Here is a 16,606-nt window from a genome sequence, read left to right on the forward strand (position 1 = left end):
TTCCCACATCTATTTATTTATTGTTTACTTAGTATTGTCGACGTTAGTTTAATACGCAAATGTTTAAATATCATAGCAATGACGATCGCAGCCTCATTATATTATGCCAAGCATTCGTATGTTAAATAACAAATGATGAACAAATCTCTTACAGTTCTCAAACAGAAGGCCGGAATTCCATTTGCAAAAGTCACGGGTGGATATAGACTCCCCTTTCTTTTCAACGTTTTTTGCAGGCTAAGTAAACCCATGTTTTCATGTAAACAACGTCGTTGGCAAATGTCACGTGACCCATAATACGACACAGCATGGATAATACTTTTTATTTCCTGCAAAAAGGCATCAGTCATTATAGATGCTGAACATTAGATACGATTTTAAGTTTCTGCGCAACTTCTCTCGCAGCAATCACATTTTTTCTGTTAAATTGTCCAGAAATGCTCCTCAAATACAGATCTGCAACATCATCTTTTATAATGTTCAAAGATACTGAATATTTCTTAGACGAGAAACGCTGATTTAAGATGATAACTTTGAATATACAGGCTATTCCAATCTCGGCAACTTTCTTCGCAACGGGATCTGTTAATTCATTTCTCGCGGTAGCAAGCACTCGAGCCGCCTCGAGAAACTTCTGAGAAAGAGCATGTGTCATATGGATTCCACTCGTTCGGTTTAAGACGTTTTTTTCACTCGCAGGATGCTTGCGATCGTAATTTCTCAATTTAAGAATTCTTCGAATGGATGTAATGGCAATTTCAGCGCTTTTCTTTGCAACAGAATCTTTCAAAAGTCTTGCAGTTTTCTCCAAAACGTTAGCAGCTTCAAGATATTCTTTCTTATCTTCATTTTCTATTATACGTTTAAGGAGACGAGCTCTGTGCGCGACTTGTTTGTAAAACGCATTTATCGTCTTTAAATTCTCAGGTGAATCTTTGATAAGGTGATGATTCATTTTAGACGAAGAAACAAAATTCTTCATGGCTGCATTTTCTTCCTTGACGTTTCTCAAAATAGAAGATCGATGACTGGACAACATTTTTCCCAATATAACATCACTACCAGACTCTTGAGAAACGACAAATTTTAGTCCTTTGAGAAATTTTACCATGTCATCGGATAGCGGTTGATCTTTATCAACAAAACTTTCCGTGGGCTTAACAGTTGTGCTTGCTACTTGGATATTCTTATTTGATAAATTCATAGGGATGTTTTTTTCAGCTGTTGACGAATCAATCTTTAGAATGTTGCCAGGGAACTTATTGACTGACTTAATTTCGTTCGTCGCTTTTGTGCTGAGAGAAGCTTTAGACAGCCTGGTAAGGTTATAGATCGGTGAGACGGACCTCTGGTTTTGCAAGACAGATTCAATATTTGGATTGGCTGTTATAGGAGAGGAAGAAGGGTTGTTGGTTGGTAAAAATGTTGAAATAGGAAATTGCTGGTCAGAGTGAAGATTAGTTCTTGCTTGAGAATTAGTTTTAGACTGTGCGACCTCTTTATGTTTATTAAAGCTTTTTTGTAATACATTCCACAATTGTTCCGATTTAGAGGCAGGATTTATAGGAGAATCACTCGGCATTTCTTTACCGACAATTTGATTCATCATCGCCAAAACATCTGTGTTAGCAAATCCGCCAGGCCCAAATGATTGTGTGTCCCCCCCTGAAGGAAGTTGATTGACAGCTGACAACATACCATTAGAACCAACATTACTCATGGAGTTTATCGCATTGTTTTCATTTAAACCATTCAGTAAATTTCCAAAATTCGTTCCTTGCATACCACCATTCATTCCTTGCATACCGCCACCATTCATTCCTTGCATACCACCATTCATGCCTTCTATACCACCACTCATTCCTATCATACCACCATTCATTCCTTCCATACCACCATTCATTCCATCAATGCCTCCTATACCATTGATTGAAGACATCTGATCATTTATTGCGCCAGGCATTCCATCTGGAACTTTCCCAAAACGATTATTGTCTGCCAAAGAAAGCAACTTGTTTTCCATGTTTGGCATCCCTGCAATTTGTCCCATAGACATGCTATCTAGGCCCATCGTAGGTGACCCATCATTCATTCCCATTGCATTCATAAGGCTTTGTCTTGTTTTACCAGTTTCTTCATTAAACAGCTTCGGTTTTAGAAACTCGGATACATCGTTTTTTGATCGTGATTTTAAAAGAGAAGATTCTTTCAGCAATGGAATAAATTTGTTTGGAATTATCATTTGCCGTCGATATGCGTTTCTTTTGCGATCGCCGTGAAAGGCGTTTTTGCCTGTTTTTTAAAAGTTTTAAAACATGAAGATATATTTACTTTAAAGATAAAAATACATAACAGACAAACAGAATGTGTTTCTAACTTTTATAAAAGGAAAAATTTATCATTTAAAATGAGTATTTCATCTATTTTTGCAGATCAAATAATTATGCACTTTATGAAACCATACATGAACAAAACAATAAATACATAATTGTCTTCTTGACAGTCAAAGATAGAGTATAAATGTAATTTACCAAGGACAATTGTGATTGTTTCGAATAAGACCAACCAGCACAAGAAATCCATTGAGAAGTTTTATCTGCATGAAAGGAATTTATATAATTTTATATGTATCGACAAACATATATTCTAGCATGGCCATACAAATAAAAATACGTCTACCTTATGCACAGCGTTACAATTATATTACATATTTCATTTAATAAAATTATATATAAATAATATAATCAATTAATTGATAAAAATATATAACTTATAAAAAGTTCACAAACATCATCTGTCTATTTATTGTCGAATGAAAATAAAATAAATAACCCACCTGATTTCACTCGTACATTTTAACAATATTTTTGGCAGAAATAAAAGATAATCTTGACGATGAAAATAATTCTAAGTACAAATATGTTAAACGAGAAAAGCAATTTATTCAACCGTACTGTATGCACAGGTGGCAAGCGGACAATCGTAAAGCTCAAAAAATATTTCCAATGGACCATGCATAAATCGAAGCGTGTTATAGTTGATCGACCATGTACTACTTGGTGTAAGAATTATTAGTGCGTATTTATATTATTGTTTCAAAAACCGCTAGGTGTAAAATTTTAAAACGATCAACCTAAAAAAACCTTTTTCGTTTGAAAGCGCTTTCAAACATGCTTCAACCATTCTTTTGTATCAATACATGTCTTTAAAATTTAGAAAGGTTCCTCTAAATTGGAACTAATGGCTTAAACTGCCGCCTAAACAGCCTAAAACCAAACCACAAGTTAAAGCTAAAACAAAAAAGACTAGTTTACATTTTAAAATATTTTGATAGCGCGAACAGAATCAAAAACAATCGATTAAAAATAAGATGATCTTGCAGTATTGCAATTTTCTCGGCAGACTTTTCAAATGTTTTTTCATACGCAATAGGATATAATACATGGACGTATGATACAAGTTCTGGTAAAATCACTTATCATTTTGATGTAAAATATCAGTTATCAAAATGAATGTTATCAAAAATGGGTAAAAGAGCGGATAAGTATTTAAGGGCATGGCTTTACAGGCCAAAACATAATGGAAACTTGCATTTCAATTTAAATACATTTTTAATCTAAAGACATTACAAAAGGTAACTAGATAATTTTAATAATCAAACACTATATCTAATCTGTACTTTTTTTATTATCGTCGTTTCCACTTGAAGAACATAGTTGTGTTTTTGCGTGCTTGTCTCCAACAATATTAGTAATTATAAAAAAACATAAAATGACCAGGCACGCTTCTCCAAACATTTGAAAGGCGGCATTTGTTCCTAACTCATGAACCAATAGACCCCCAATTAACCCACCAGTCGCATAACCGAGTCCTCCGTAAACACCACTTACCACTCCTTGAAGGGTGGTGTAATTGCTGGAATCGTTGCTGACGTAATACACGAATGCTGACCATACAGCAGCCGAAGTAATTCCGTGGATAAGTTCAATTGGAAGAAAAAGCCAAGGTCTTTCACAGTATGAGTAGTAAAAAAAGCGTATCCCATAGCAAATTAATCCTATATAAAGAACACGACGATAACCAAGAACTGTGATAAGTCGATTTGAAACATGATAAATAAGAACTTCTGCTGCAGAATTGAACAATATCACAAAACTGAATAACAACTGTGAACCACCTAATTCATGAATATGCCATAATAGGAAAGTTCCCAGAAATCCCGAGGCAGTTCCGCAGAAAAATACAACAAATATGAACATAACTAACTCAAACGTTACAACATTATTTTTTTTCCCTTTTCGAGGGTTATCTTCTTGGACGTTGACGTTTTCATTCACATTGAATCGAAAGCCAGTTGCTACGACAAAGCACATCAGCATAAGTACACCGAAACATATAAAACATGGCAAGTAGTTCGTATCCATGGATCCACTACAAGGATTCTCAACTTGCATTTCGCTTATGGAGGCTCCAACTACAAACGAAACAATTCCATAACCAAATGATCCAAATAACGCCTGCCGTCCGTATTCATGGCTACGTCCGGCTCCTAAGGACTGTAACGTGGCAATGTCGGCCAATGTCTGAGCAGGAGAACCAAACATGTAGCTTATAGTTATGACCAAAAGCACAGAAAGATAAAGAGGTGATGTATCTGCCAAGTGTTGGTTAGCATCGGTTACAGAAAATTTAACCGCATGCATTCTTTCAGACTTCTTGTCTACAGGTGGAGCATAAAACAGAGACCATGGTAAATAATAATAGTCGTCTCCTTCATCACTTCGAGGTGAATTTATAGACATCGATACTTCATTTAACGTTGAGAATGAAGACAAATGAGCGCTGCTGTTCACTGGAATATCTTCGGACTCTTTGGATTTACATGCAGATGGTTTTTCATCCGATGGGATAAAGGGTATTGTTACATAGCAAGCTGTGTATGCTAGAATAGCAATAAGGATGACACACAACCTTTTGTTGTATCGTTCAGCTAAGGAGCTAAGGATCGGCGCAAATATGAACTGAACAAACGAGCGAATTGACACAATTATTCCAAGCTGTCGAGGCGAGATGAAAATTTGCTTAAAGTACAAAGCAAGGTAAGGAGAAACACAACCAAAAGCTGAGAAAAAGAATAAATAAAATAATTTCGAGACAAGAAGTTGTTTATCAGTGCCGCCATGATAGCATCCATAATCATTGTTCGTCTCTTCTTTTGTTTCCTCCTTCTCGCAATTCGATGATGAATATTTATTTTCAGGATCAATGTGGTCTTTCTCGCCGTAATTACAAAGTTCCATGTACGTAAGTTAAGTTGAGACCAATGAAAATGTTTCCTATGCGATTATAAACATGGAATATGCAATATATATGCCATAAAAGATAGACCCATTTCAGTCAAAGTGTGGAGTCTTTCAGGTACCTGCAGGTACTTGATTCTTGTCTTTGATTTTTCCAAGAGCTAAATATCATATTGAACAGGTGAGAAGCAAAAAACAGGGATAGTTTTGAAGATTCAAAACGATTGATCATTCTTTGTGAAAAGATGTCGTAAGGATTCAAAACGATGTATCATTTTATAAAAAAGATCAAGAATAAGTCAAGATAGGAAGGATGAATTAGATGACGATTCTCCAATAACCAACTCGCTAGCAAAATATCACAGGGTGCATGTGTGTTTAAGACTGGATTTGAATATATCTTACTAAGCCTAGATATCCAAAACAAACTTTTTAATACACCCAGTATCAAGTCAAAATAATAGTCTGTCGTGTTCATTAATACTCAGTCTCATCACAAGTAAATGTTGTTTTGTTCGAAAAATTGCGCACGTTTGTCAGGTGGTCATTGTGTTAAACCAGGTTAAAAGATAAACGGACGAATAATTCATATATAAAAAATCTCCAAATAAGTTGTAAATCAAAAACAATACAAGCAGAGAAAATGAATTTGTGACTATGGTCGAGAGCGATCAGGATGAAAACGACGATGAACGAGGAAAAAAATGCTGTCCCAGAGTTAATAGATCCCTTTTAGCTCCTAAACTCTTCTATTTTCTCTTCTTTTCTGGATGGGGATCATTACTTCCATATTTGGCTCTATACTTCAAGCAATTACTACTCACGCCGACTCAAGTTGGAATATTAATGGGACTAAAACCGTTTGTAAACTTCCTCGTAATACCCCTTTGGGGTGTCATAGTTGATCGTTTCAACAAAAGTCGTTTGGTCTTAATAATTTCCCTGATTGCTCTGATTATAGCGACATTTTCAATGAGCCTTGTTCCACCACCGATTCAACGTAAGATATTGACGCACAAGCTTTGCAATGAAACTGAAAAAATAAGCAGAGTAACCGATTTAGACACGGAAATGCCCGAACCAGAAATCGATAAGATGGTGGAAGACAATGAACAAGCATATCGCAGAGTTGTTGAAAACGCTTTCACAGAAGGAAATCCGTGGCCTTTAAACGTGATAACGAACTTAAAAACGGTCGAAAGAACATACATCGATAGTGATAAATGTTTTATAACATTATTTTTAATCACATTTTTCGGTACACTAATATCATCCCCATCACTGGCATTGGTCGATACGGCAACCATGCAGTTGCTGGGGACCAATACTCATAAATATGGAATGCAGAGGTTAACAGGATCGATCGGCTGGGGACTGGGTGCGTCAGTTGTTGGAGCATCACTAAAAACAACACACAAATGTGATAAAAATAAACGAGTGGAAGTTGTCGACTTTATACCATGTTTTTATACGTTCGCCGGTCTTATGGTCACAGCACTATTGATAGCAACAAAATTTCAATTTAGCGATGATAAAAAGACCGAAGTTAAGAAAGTTGGTCTTCTAGTTGGTCTGCAAGCATTACGAAACACAAAATATTTGATGTTCCTATTCACAGCTCTTTACCTCGGTTTCTTGATGGCTTTCATAAAAACATTTTTATTTTGGCATTTAAAAGACCTCGGTGGACCACAGCTACTGTTCAGTTTAATTTCAGCAGTGAATTGCTTCGCCGAAGTCAGCATGTATTTTCTCTCCTCAAAGTTGATCAAGTGTATTGGACATGCTAGAGTTCTATACCTTGGTTTGATATGTTACTCCGTAAGACTTCTGTATTACGCAATTATCAAAAATCCGTGGTACGTTTTACCGGTTGAAATTTTACCCGGGATAACAACTGCAGCTGTATGGGCAGCTTGTCTATCCTACGTTAGTAAAAACTCCAAACCAGGAGCAAAGACCACAATGCAGTGCATACTTCACGGAGTACATTGGGGTCTAGGATACGGTGCTGGAGAGATCATTGGTGGACTATTGGTTCACAGGCTTGGAGCCCCAGCAACTTTTGTGATATTTGGTATAATGTGTTTGTTGATCTTGTTAGTCTATATTTTGATTGACATGTTTGGTAAGGAGCCTGACATTAGTTGCTATGAAAGCATAGATGATGCTGAAGAGGCGCTCGTTCGTAGCGATGACACAAGTGATTTGGATAAGACCCAAATTAAAGATAAAAAATAACAAAGACGTTATATAAATAAAAACGACATTTAGTATTTAATATTTATTAAAGGCAAATCGGTCAACAACGATAGTTAATGTTTTACTATTCAAAATTCATTTTCATCTATATTTCAAAATAGTAAGTTCGATATTACTGATAAGAAAGCAAACTCTTCTTCTTTCGTCTGTTAATGGCTATGGGTTTGATCTCTTTGATGATCGTTTACCATACAGGACAGGTATGTACAGAAAGAAGTTAAGTAAACTAACAATGGCGAACAATGCAAACGTATATCTCGCTCCAATGTTATGTATAAGAACTCCTCCAATAACGGTACCAGTACCATGTCCAAGACCCCAATGAATACAGTGAATAACTCCTGTATGTATATAAATTGACATACTTATCAGACAAGAATAGAGAATTATTTGGTAAGCCACGTTATCATCATGGGAATAATCATATATACCACGGTGTATGTCAAGGTACAATAATATACCACGTTATCATTGAGAGGACAATGAGTGTTTATAAAAATAAGAAAGAAAAATTCAAATATCATAGCATGACTTTCATCTTTCATCCTAATATTAGTTAAAAAAAGTCACAGAAGACTTAAGTATTATCAAATACTTGTTTGACTTGTAGAGATTGAAATGACATCACAAATGGCCATTATTTTCAGATCAACTCGAACATGTACACATATGTACATATATGTTCCCATACGTAGTTCAGAATGGATTATGTGTTTCTTACCTTGAAGTGTTACCACTGAATTATCATGAGCTGTCGTACCAACATGAGACATAATTGCAGCCCAGAGTGCGGCTGTAGTGATGCCGGACAGCGGTTCAACAACAAGAACAAACCATGGGTTTGTCAAAAATGTATAAAATGAGAACCGAACGACATAACAAAGCAAACCAATACACAGCACTCGAACAGTTCCCAGACGTTGAATTAAATAGGAAGATAAGAAGTACACAAGAACCTCCAAGGAGGAATTGACTGCTTTAATCACACTGAACAATATCTGGCTGCCTCCAATATCTTTTAAGAACCAAAACAAAAATGCTTTAATGAAGGACATTGCAACCCCATCAAAGAAGACGGTAAACAGAAATATAAAATATTCAAAACTCATCAACACCTGACAAAGAGACTTGCAGACCTCGATTGTTCCTCGACTAGATTTAGTTCTTAAATTGAACTTAAGCCTGCTGCCAGAAACGAGAGCCAGAAACATAAGCATCGCAAAAATGTAGAAGCATATGTAGTAATTGATCTTTCTATTTTCACCAGGACAAAGATTTGTTTGACTTATAGAAATGCCAACAATAAACGCAGCCAATCCATTACCAATAGAGCCCCACAAACGCTGTTTTCCATATTTATGTGTTTCGGAGTTTTGGGCCAAAAGATCTACTGTACCAGAATCGGCTAAGCTCAAGCACGGACAGGAAAATATTGTTCCACAAATTGTCACAAGCAGCAGAAACAGGAAAAGATCAGTATGATCAAAAGCTGTAGTTTTCAGTACAATACGTTGATAGTTGGACTCAAGATTTGAATGCTCGGAAGATATATTAGATGTTTGACTTAGACCTGGTAACCAATTTTCTCTTGTTGTCTTCTGCTCTGTAGCACAGATTTTGCCAGGAGCCAAGGATATGGTTAACATAGTTATTATCAAGGCGGTTGAAGACGTAATAAACACAGGTTTGCCAATTTTGAATTTATCAATCATAAAACTCCATAATGGGATAACAAGAAAGGCAACGTACATTTTGGCGCCAGTAACAATTCCTGCTTGGGCAGCGGTCAACTTTAGTTGCTTATAATAGAGTGAAATATAAGGAACCAATGATCCTTGAGCAGAAAAAAAGAAAAAGTAAAAAAGTTTCGAAGAGATGTATTGTGAACGTACACATTTATCATCATCACATGTTTCATCGCCATTTTCTTTCTCCTCCAGTAATGAAATAACTTCTAGATCTTCATCGATGTCCTTTTCTCCTTTCATCATTTTGTACAAGTCTGCTTATTTTTTCATTCCCTCGGATAGGACATATTTTTCGACTATGGCTTTAAAATAAAACTGTCACAATCAAATAATCACACATCCCTCTTAAAAAGATAAATATTTTCGACGCGAACTATTGAGTTGCGTTGTTCTTTTGTAACAGATGATAAATTCATTGAATATATTAGCATTTAAACCTTGTTGCAGTGAATACAAGCAATAAATGTACCAGTCACATCGTGATTTATGAAAGAAGAATGAATGTGAAGTCAGAATAAATAAAAGTAGTACCTGCTAACTTATACGTCTGTTGTTTTAAAACGAATTTGTCGTACTTGTATAGTTTTGTTTAGAGTTAGGGTTGGGCTATCTAGGTTCAAAGATAAATATGAACAGTCAACTTAGGTGTTAACGTTAAATTTCATCGCCACTGTTCATTTTGTAAGCATGCGGCACATTTCTGTTAACCCTTTACATGCGAAATTTTCGAAAAGTTTGTACACATTTCATTTGGTGATGGTGCCGATCGGCTATACGTTTGGATGCATAATTAAAAAAATGTAATGTCTAATGAAAAATACCTTGGTATCGTTAAGCTGAACGAACTTCGTTTGTGTACAAAATTTACAAAGTCTAAACAAACTTAATGCGCACAATAGTTGGTTTAGACTTAGTAATGTACTCCGGCGATGAGTTTTGAATGCAAACGCATTAACAAGTTTAACAAGAGCAACAAAAATACGTCACGCAACATAAAGTCACGTGAGAAAAAGGCAATACGTCACACAACATAGGGCCACGTGAGAAAGAGCCAATACGTCACACAACAAAAGTTCACGTGAAAAGAAGCCAAGATGCCAACATGACATCAACTTCTATCATAACGCCACACCTAAGAAATGTGTTTATCTTTTCTCTTTGAAATAACTGAATGTATAATAATTACTGGTCAATTGCAAAAAGAATATTTGCTGAAACAAAATATTTTCTCTGTATCAACGATTTTAGACTTCGAGTAATAACAATATCTGCGCTCTGATGCATCATATCTTACGATTAAACTATCTCAACAGGTTACAACGGTGTTTAGAATTTCTTTGCTTCTTATCAAAGGAGAATATCCTGCTGTAAATGTCATGTAAGTACGCCATTACATAATGATGAAGTGTATTTTATAAGTCTATCGAACACAAAAATGCATGCATAGTTAGTAACGTATATATTTTTACTGAACGCGTATTAAGTTAATCACACATCCGTAACAATACGATAAAACAAACATTATGATCAATTGTTAATCGATAAGAAAATCCAGGTCACTTTAAACAGGACGAGACGCTCGTTTTTTATTCTAAACAATACTTAAACTGTAATGTGATTTCTTTCTAAGATTTTCCATGCGGACTTTTAATGTTAAGATATTTTGCCAGGCAGGTTAAGCAAACGATTTAGGGACATTTTCAACACATCAATAAATACGACAGTACAATCTTATCGAAAATGTGAAGATTTAACCAATTAATCTTCTTAAAGTTTCCATTTTGCTTTGTTTATTAAACAACATTTCCCATTATACAGATGAATATTATTGTCATAAAATGGAACTATCATGCGTGAATATCATGCACGAAAACATATCTCAAAGCTAAAATGAGAGACAATAATATCTTTTAAAAAAGTTACATAGCACGAGTTTTTTCTATGAGAGAGTACAAGATTTGTGTCAAGTGCACATTAAAATAGCTTCTGTCGTGTCAGCTAAATTCCTACATTAAATACACAATTTATTAGCTTTGTCTAAGATTGTTTTCGTAACCTAACCGGTCCCCACCCAAAACAAGATTTTTTTAAAAAATATTTTGGTTGAGTTAAGCAAGCTTGTGAGCAGACAGAAAATTATGTAAATCCACCAATCAAGCTGCAAACTGACAAAAATAACCTTAAATCAAATTTTCATAGGAAGAGATCGGCAGGTAATGGTATCAGAAAATGTAACGGGAAAAAAGTCTCGATATGATACATTGGACAACACGAAAAAAAGACAATGTAAAGCAAATACATCAAAACAGGATTGCAGCAATGTTGGTTTAAATTGTTCAAAAGTACTAGGCATTTTTACTTGCCAAAAATTTTCTCATTCGGTAATCTTCTACACAATCATTTTACTCTTTTTGTTAATACTGCTCTACATAATTCGCAAGCTAGTTTCACTGCCCAGCTTTAACGTTCGACACCACTCCAAGAAACAGAATGTGACCGCCACGTCATCCGGTTCTCAATACAAAACTGGTGGCTCATCAACTGCTAAGACATTTTCCACAAAACGGCCTAACACTAACATCTTTACCACATGGTCTCAAAACTCTTCACGTGTTAAGGAATTCGATGAGGAACGAGAGAAGAAATCTCGTATTTATGAAAGGCCAAAAACACACATTCAACATTTAGGGGAAATGGGTAAAGAACTTTATCAGAAAAGTACTCAAAGTCCATTTTCTGTTTTGACAAACAAGAATCATCCACCGTTAAACGTTGAAAACATTCCAGATCAAGGTTCATTTAATGGAGAGCATTGGTACAATTCAGGTGTTGACGAGAATTGGGGATACATAGGAACAACAGGGTATGGTTCATCTGACTCAAACATTTACAATAATGCTTACAATGTCGATCCAAATGAATGGTTATCGAGAGGTGATTTAAATCAACCGACTTCAAACTGGCGAAATCTTTGGGATAATTGGAAAGGTAATCCTGGGACCTTAGATAACTATGGTACGATAAAAAACTGGGTAAACGAGCCAGGGAGTGGATTCGGTTGGATAAAAGAAAATGATAACAGTCTTGAGAATGGGAATGATATCATATCACCAACAAGTTGGAATAACCTTTACAACAACTACGAAACAAATGAATGGAATGAGCAAAGGGAATGGAATGAACAAAAGGAGGCCAATGATATAACTCAGGGCAAAAGTATGAACACAACGGGAGGGAATTCTCAGAAAGCAAAATCAAACAATGATCACAGCTCTGAATATCATGTTCACAGATGGCCTTTGAACACTCAAGACGAAAAACGCGGTCACAACTCTCACAAATTTAAAAGAAAAGGGAAATCTAAAAAATCAAAAACAAAGACGAAGAAATCAAAAACAAAGACGAAGAAATCAAAAACAAAAACGAAGAAATCAAAAACAAAGACGAAGAAATCAAAAACAAAAACGAAGAAATCAAAAACAAAGACGAAGAAATCAAAAACAAAAACGAAGAAATCAAAAACAGGGACGAAGAAAATAAAGCCACACAAAAAGGGTAAAAATGGCAAAGGTAAACTTAAAAAGATAAAAGATAAAAATAACCACAATGGTAAAGTTCATAAGATAGTACCAAAACATCATATGTTAAAAAAACGCATAAAAAAACCATCAAGTACAAAAAATAAAAATTTAAACAAGAAAATGAAGAAAAGGAAATACATCCAGATAACAAGAATTGAAAAAAATCATCGATTAAAGCATTTACATCAAAAGTTGAATGAAAAAAGCAAACAAGCACTTCGACAATCTGACACTGAAAATCATTACTTGACATCAAAGAAAAATAGACGTGGAAAATGGGAACTGAAAATGAATCCCATAAAGCATTGCAAGCATTTAAAATTATCTGTTCCCATAGGCAAAGTCCATTTGGAAAAGCACTACTTGCACAAAACGAAGAAATACAAATATACATTGTTTTCTTGTCGATATGTTAAAAGACATAGGAGTAGACATAGACGTTTTAAACGCTTTTCAGAAGACAGTGACGACGATGACATAATTGATGATAATAAAAAGGAAAATCCAGAAGAACAAAAGAGAGTTTGTCAAAAATTACAGTCCATTACAAATGGTAAAATATTTCTTAAGAAATCGAACATGAAAAACGGCCACGATTTTTATATAGTTTTCTTGTGTGGACGTAACTCTTCGGAAACTGAAAGACTTTATTACCACCTTAGAACACATAATGGTTCATTTAAAACTTTAACTCAGACATCTTTAGATCTACGTCAAAGTAGATTAGGTAAGAAATATATTTCTCACCAGAAGCAAAGAAAATTTATGCACAGGCAAAAATACATAAAGAAAGGAAAAATGCGGAAAATGAAAGGACCGCACACACACAGCAATGAAAATGATGAACGTATAAATGATGTCATAAATAACGGTAAAGATGACGTCATGGATCACGATGAAACTGAACACGAACATGGAAAGTCGTATAAGAAAATCGACAAAAAGCACAAAATCAATGATTTAAGAAAACACAAAACTGGCGACAGAACAGTAACAACTCGCATACATAAAAATAGGTTTAGAGAAAAGGTGAAGAACATTAATACTGACAGAAAACAATTATCTTCGAGTATTTCCAGTGACAAGAAAAAGTTTGTTTATAGAAATGACGACTTAGATATCGATGATATCGATGACATTGACGATACTGGATTTGAAACTGATTATCTTAAAAATGATAGAAAACCAAAGAATCGAGAAACGTTTAAAGACGACAAACACAACCAAGAATTTGCAAATGACAAACAGGATGATGATTTAGATGATGAACTTGACAATGACAATATTCCAAAATTTCACTACAAATCAAATCATCTTCAAGAAAAAACAAAGTTTCTACCCAACAACATTGACGGCGAACTCAATGATAATTTTCACAACAAGCACAATGATCCTGAAGAGAAATTACGTCATGAGGTAGATAGTCATGAAACCGGCAAAAATAGCAGCATTCCAGATTCAATTTTTGAAGCTATATTAAAGGAACAACTTTTTTCAAAAGGTTATAAAATCACAGACAATGGTGCTCTTGTCAATCATAAAATACAACAACAAAAAGAGAACTCAAATTCTCAACGTTTGCAGAACTCAAGAACTTCATTTAATCAAAATAAGCCAAATCCTCCAAGCGATCTTTTACATACATTTCCTCTAAGCGCAATAACACCAACTGTTTCCACAAATAAAGCAACAAAAGCACCAACTGATACAGGAAAAAAATTACAATCACAGTTTGCAAGGATATTAGAGAAATTTTTTGAAGAACATCATGCAGTAGATGGAAAATCGCCGGTCGATTTCACTGGTATTTCTACTACAGCATCTGCGCAAACAAAACAGCCAACAGTGAGCTCTACTCAGATATTTTCATCATCGTCGCCATTTCTCTTCACTAAATCCACATCGAAGAACCAGTTGCAACAAAATCCAACCCATATATCACACGAGCAACAAAACCACCAACAAAAACAACAGCAACTGCTAAAGCAACAACTACAACAGCGACAACAACAGCAACTGCTAAAGCAACAACTACAACAGCGACAACAACAGCAACTGCAAAAGCAACAACTACAACAGCGACAACAACAGCAAGTACAACAGCAACTGCTAAAGCAACAACTACAACAGCGACAACAACAGCAACTGCAAAAGCAACAACTACAACAGCGACAACAACAACAACTGCAAAAGCAACAACTACAACAGCGACAACAACAGCAACTGCAAAAGCAACAACTACAACAATACCAGGAACAACAAAAGCAAAATCAGCAACAACCATATCAGCAACAACAGAAACAGACACAAACAATCCAACAACAACGTCAACTCTTTCAACAAAAGCAATTTCTTCCACAAAAAATATATGAGCAAACAGAACAGCAGGAGACGAAAAAAATCCAACTCCAGCAACAATACTTACAACAAAACCATCTGCAACAACAACAACGACAACAGCAGCAGCAGCAGAGAAAGCAAAGAGTACAATTAGAAAACTATTTCATAAATTCGATGCCAACGCAGTTTTCGCAGAATTCATTTGTTCCCGGAAAAGGTAATTATGGAACAGGAACAAATCCAAAACAAGAAAACGTACAGAGATCATATATTCCAAAAGCTATGCCTGAAATTAAAACAAAACCGATGAAAAGTTTCATTCAACAACCACAATCACAAATGTACAGGAAAAACTCGTATTTTTATTCACCGTACTCTTCAAGTAGAAATCCATCATTTGTTGAATTGCCACAAACAATTAACATATTATGTTTTGGAGATAGTCTAACAAGTGGATTCTACAATCATGGTAAAGGAAAACATCCTTACGGAATAAGATTGAATCAATTACTAAACACAAAAGGTGTTAATAAGTATCATGTTGAAAGCAGAGGTATGATCGGAGAAATGGTTCACGGTGGTATGGTTAAACGATTGCCCAAAGTTTTGAATGAAGGTTTGCGCTATGATTGGATACTTATTCTTGGAGGAACCAATGATGTTGCCCATGTTAAAAACTTCGGAGATGATGAAGACTTCACACAACAGTTGATAAGTGTTTGGAGCCCAAAGATTGTTAAAGATATTGAAAAATTACATGAGATAGCAAAACTCCATGGAGCAAGAACAGTATTAATGACAATTCCTGAAACTGCATATGAACTTTGGCCTGCATTTCAATTAATACGTAACATGAGATTGGCTGTAAATGCAGCATTGAGACGATATGCAACTCAAGTTCAAGATACAACAGTACTTTGTGATCTTGCTTATAAATTACCACGAAGTACACTTCCAGAACAATTGCAAAAATTGTACTGGAATGATCATATCCATTTGAATCCAATTGGTTATGACAAAATGGCCGAAATAATTGAGCAATGTATAGAGCCGTATCTTCACTAGTTTTATGAATAGATAAAAATGATGTTTTTTTACGAATTAACGTTTTATAATATAAAATGAAAAATAAAACAGCCCTTTCTTTCATCACTTTTCTTATATGTGCATGCCCATAGATTTTCAGATGACAAGATTTTAAAGAAAATGAGAACGGATGTAGCTAACCAATAGCTTAAGCATCAGTTTCTACTCTATAGAAGTATATTTCGACGAGGTGTTCAACTATATATAAGATTTTTCCAAAGCTCCATCTGTTTAATTATTGGCAATTGTTTTGAAGAAAAGAACAAAAGCATTCTATAAAGAATAAACA

The 16,606-nt window shown here is 35.1% G+C and overlaps 4 protein-coding genes across 4 annotated transcripts; 2 read left to right on the forward strand and 2 right to left on the reverse strand.

Annotated features, from left to right (window-relative positions):
* On the reverse strand, window positions 1-2,941 carry LOC124437969. Its single transcript, XM_046987969.1, has 3 exons — window positions 2,837-2,941; window positions 2,532-2,596; window positions 1-2,292 (listed from the first exon to the last, which is right to left on the reverse strand). Exons 2-3 carry the CDS (start codon window positions 2,581-2,583, stop codon window positions 350-352), a joined length of 1,995 nt encoding a protein of 664 aa, XP_046843925.1. The 5' UTR covers window positions 2,584-2,596; window positions 2,837-2,941; the 3' UTR covers window positions 1-349.
* Window positions 2,942-3,592: 651 nt separating this feature from the next.
* LOC124454668 (major facilitator superfamily domain-containing protein 6-like) lies at window positions 3,593-9,805 on the reverse strand. The gene is made up of 3 exons (XM_047005475.1): window positions 8,284-9,805; window positions 7,720-7,903; window positions 3,593-5,307 (listed from the first exon to the last, which is right to left on the reverse strand). Exons 1-3 carry the CDS (start codon window positions 9,551-9,553, stop codon window positions 3,669-3,671), a joined length of 3,093 nt encoding a protein of 1,030 aa, XP_046861431.1. The 5' UTR covers window positions 9,554-9,805; the 3' UTR covers window positions 3,593-3,668.
* Window positions 5,817-7,636, forward strand: LOC124437984 (major facilitator superfamily domain-containing protein 6-A-like). Its single transcript, XM_046987994.1, has one exon. The coding sequence runs from the start codon at window positions 5,958-5,960 to the stop codon at window positions 7,539-7,541; it is 1,584 nt and encodes a 527-aa protein (XP_046843950.1). The 5' UTR covers window positions 5,817-5,957; the 3' UTR covers window positions 7,542-7,636.
* Window positions 9,806-10,416: 611 nt separating the features above from the next.
* On the forward strand, window positions 10,417-16,380 carry LOC124454774 (transcription factor SPT20 homolog). The gene is made up of 3 exons (XM_047005559.1): window positions 10,417-10,688; window positions 11,510-12,717; window positions 13,009-16,380. Exons 2-3 carry the CDS (start codon window positions 11,527-11,529, stop codon window positions 16,294-16,296), a joined length of 4,479 nt encoding a protein of 1,492 aa, XP_046861515.1. The 5' UTR covers window positions 10,417-10,688; window positions 11,510-11,526; the 3' UTR covers window positions 16,297-16,380.
* Window positions 16,381-16,606: the final 226 nt, after the last annotated feature.

The sequence above is a fragment of the Xenia sp. Carnegie-2017 genome, unplaced genomic scaffold, assembly GCF_021976095.1.
Source record: "Xenia sp. Carnegie-2017 unplaced genomic scaffold, XeniaSp_v1 HiC_scaffold_1, whole genome shotgun sequence".
NCBI classification, from domain to species: Eukaryota; Metazoa; Cnidaria; class Anthozoa; order Malacalcyonacea; family Xeniidae; genus Xenia; species Xenia sp. Carnegie-2017.

Excerpts from the sequence above, each read along its gene's own strand:
- LOC124454774 (XM_047005559.1), top strand. The coding sequence starts at position 11,527 with ATGGTATCAGAAAATGTAACGGGAAAAAAGTCTCGATATGATACATTG. Across the intron at positions 12,718-13,008 it reads AATCAAAAACAAAGACGAAG|AAAATGAAGAAAAGGAAATA; the intron begins AAATCAAAAACA and ends AATTTAAACAAG.
- LOC124437969 (XM_046987969.1), bottom strand. The coding sequence starts at position 2,583 with ATGGATTTCTTGTGCTGGTTGGTCTTATTCGAAACAATCACAATTGTC. Across the intron at positions 2,293-2,531 it reads AACAATCACAATTGTCCTTG|GCAAAAACGCCTTTCACGGC; the intron begins GTAAATTACATT and ends TTTAAAAAACAG.
- LOC124437984 (XM_046987994.1), top strand. The coding sequence starts at position 5,958 with ATGGTCGAGAGCGATCAGGATGAAAACGACGATGAACGAGGAAAAAAA.
- LOC124454668 (XM_047005475.1), bottom strand. The coding sequence starts at position 9,553 with ATGATGAAAGGAGAAAAGGACATCGATGAAGATCTAGAAGTTATTTCA. Across the intron at positions 7,904-8,283 it reads TTCAGTGGTAACACTTCAAG|GAGTTATTCACTGTATTCAT; the intron begins GTAAGAAACACA and ends ATATACATACAG. Across the intron at positions 5,308-7,719 it reads TCAAAGAGATCAAACCCATA|TACGTACATGGAACTTTGTA; the intron begins GCCATTAACAGA and ends CTCAACTTAACT.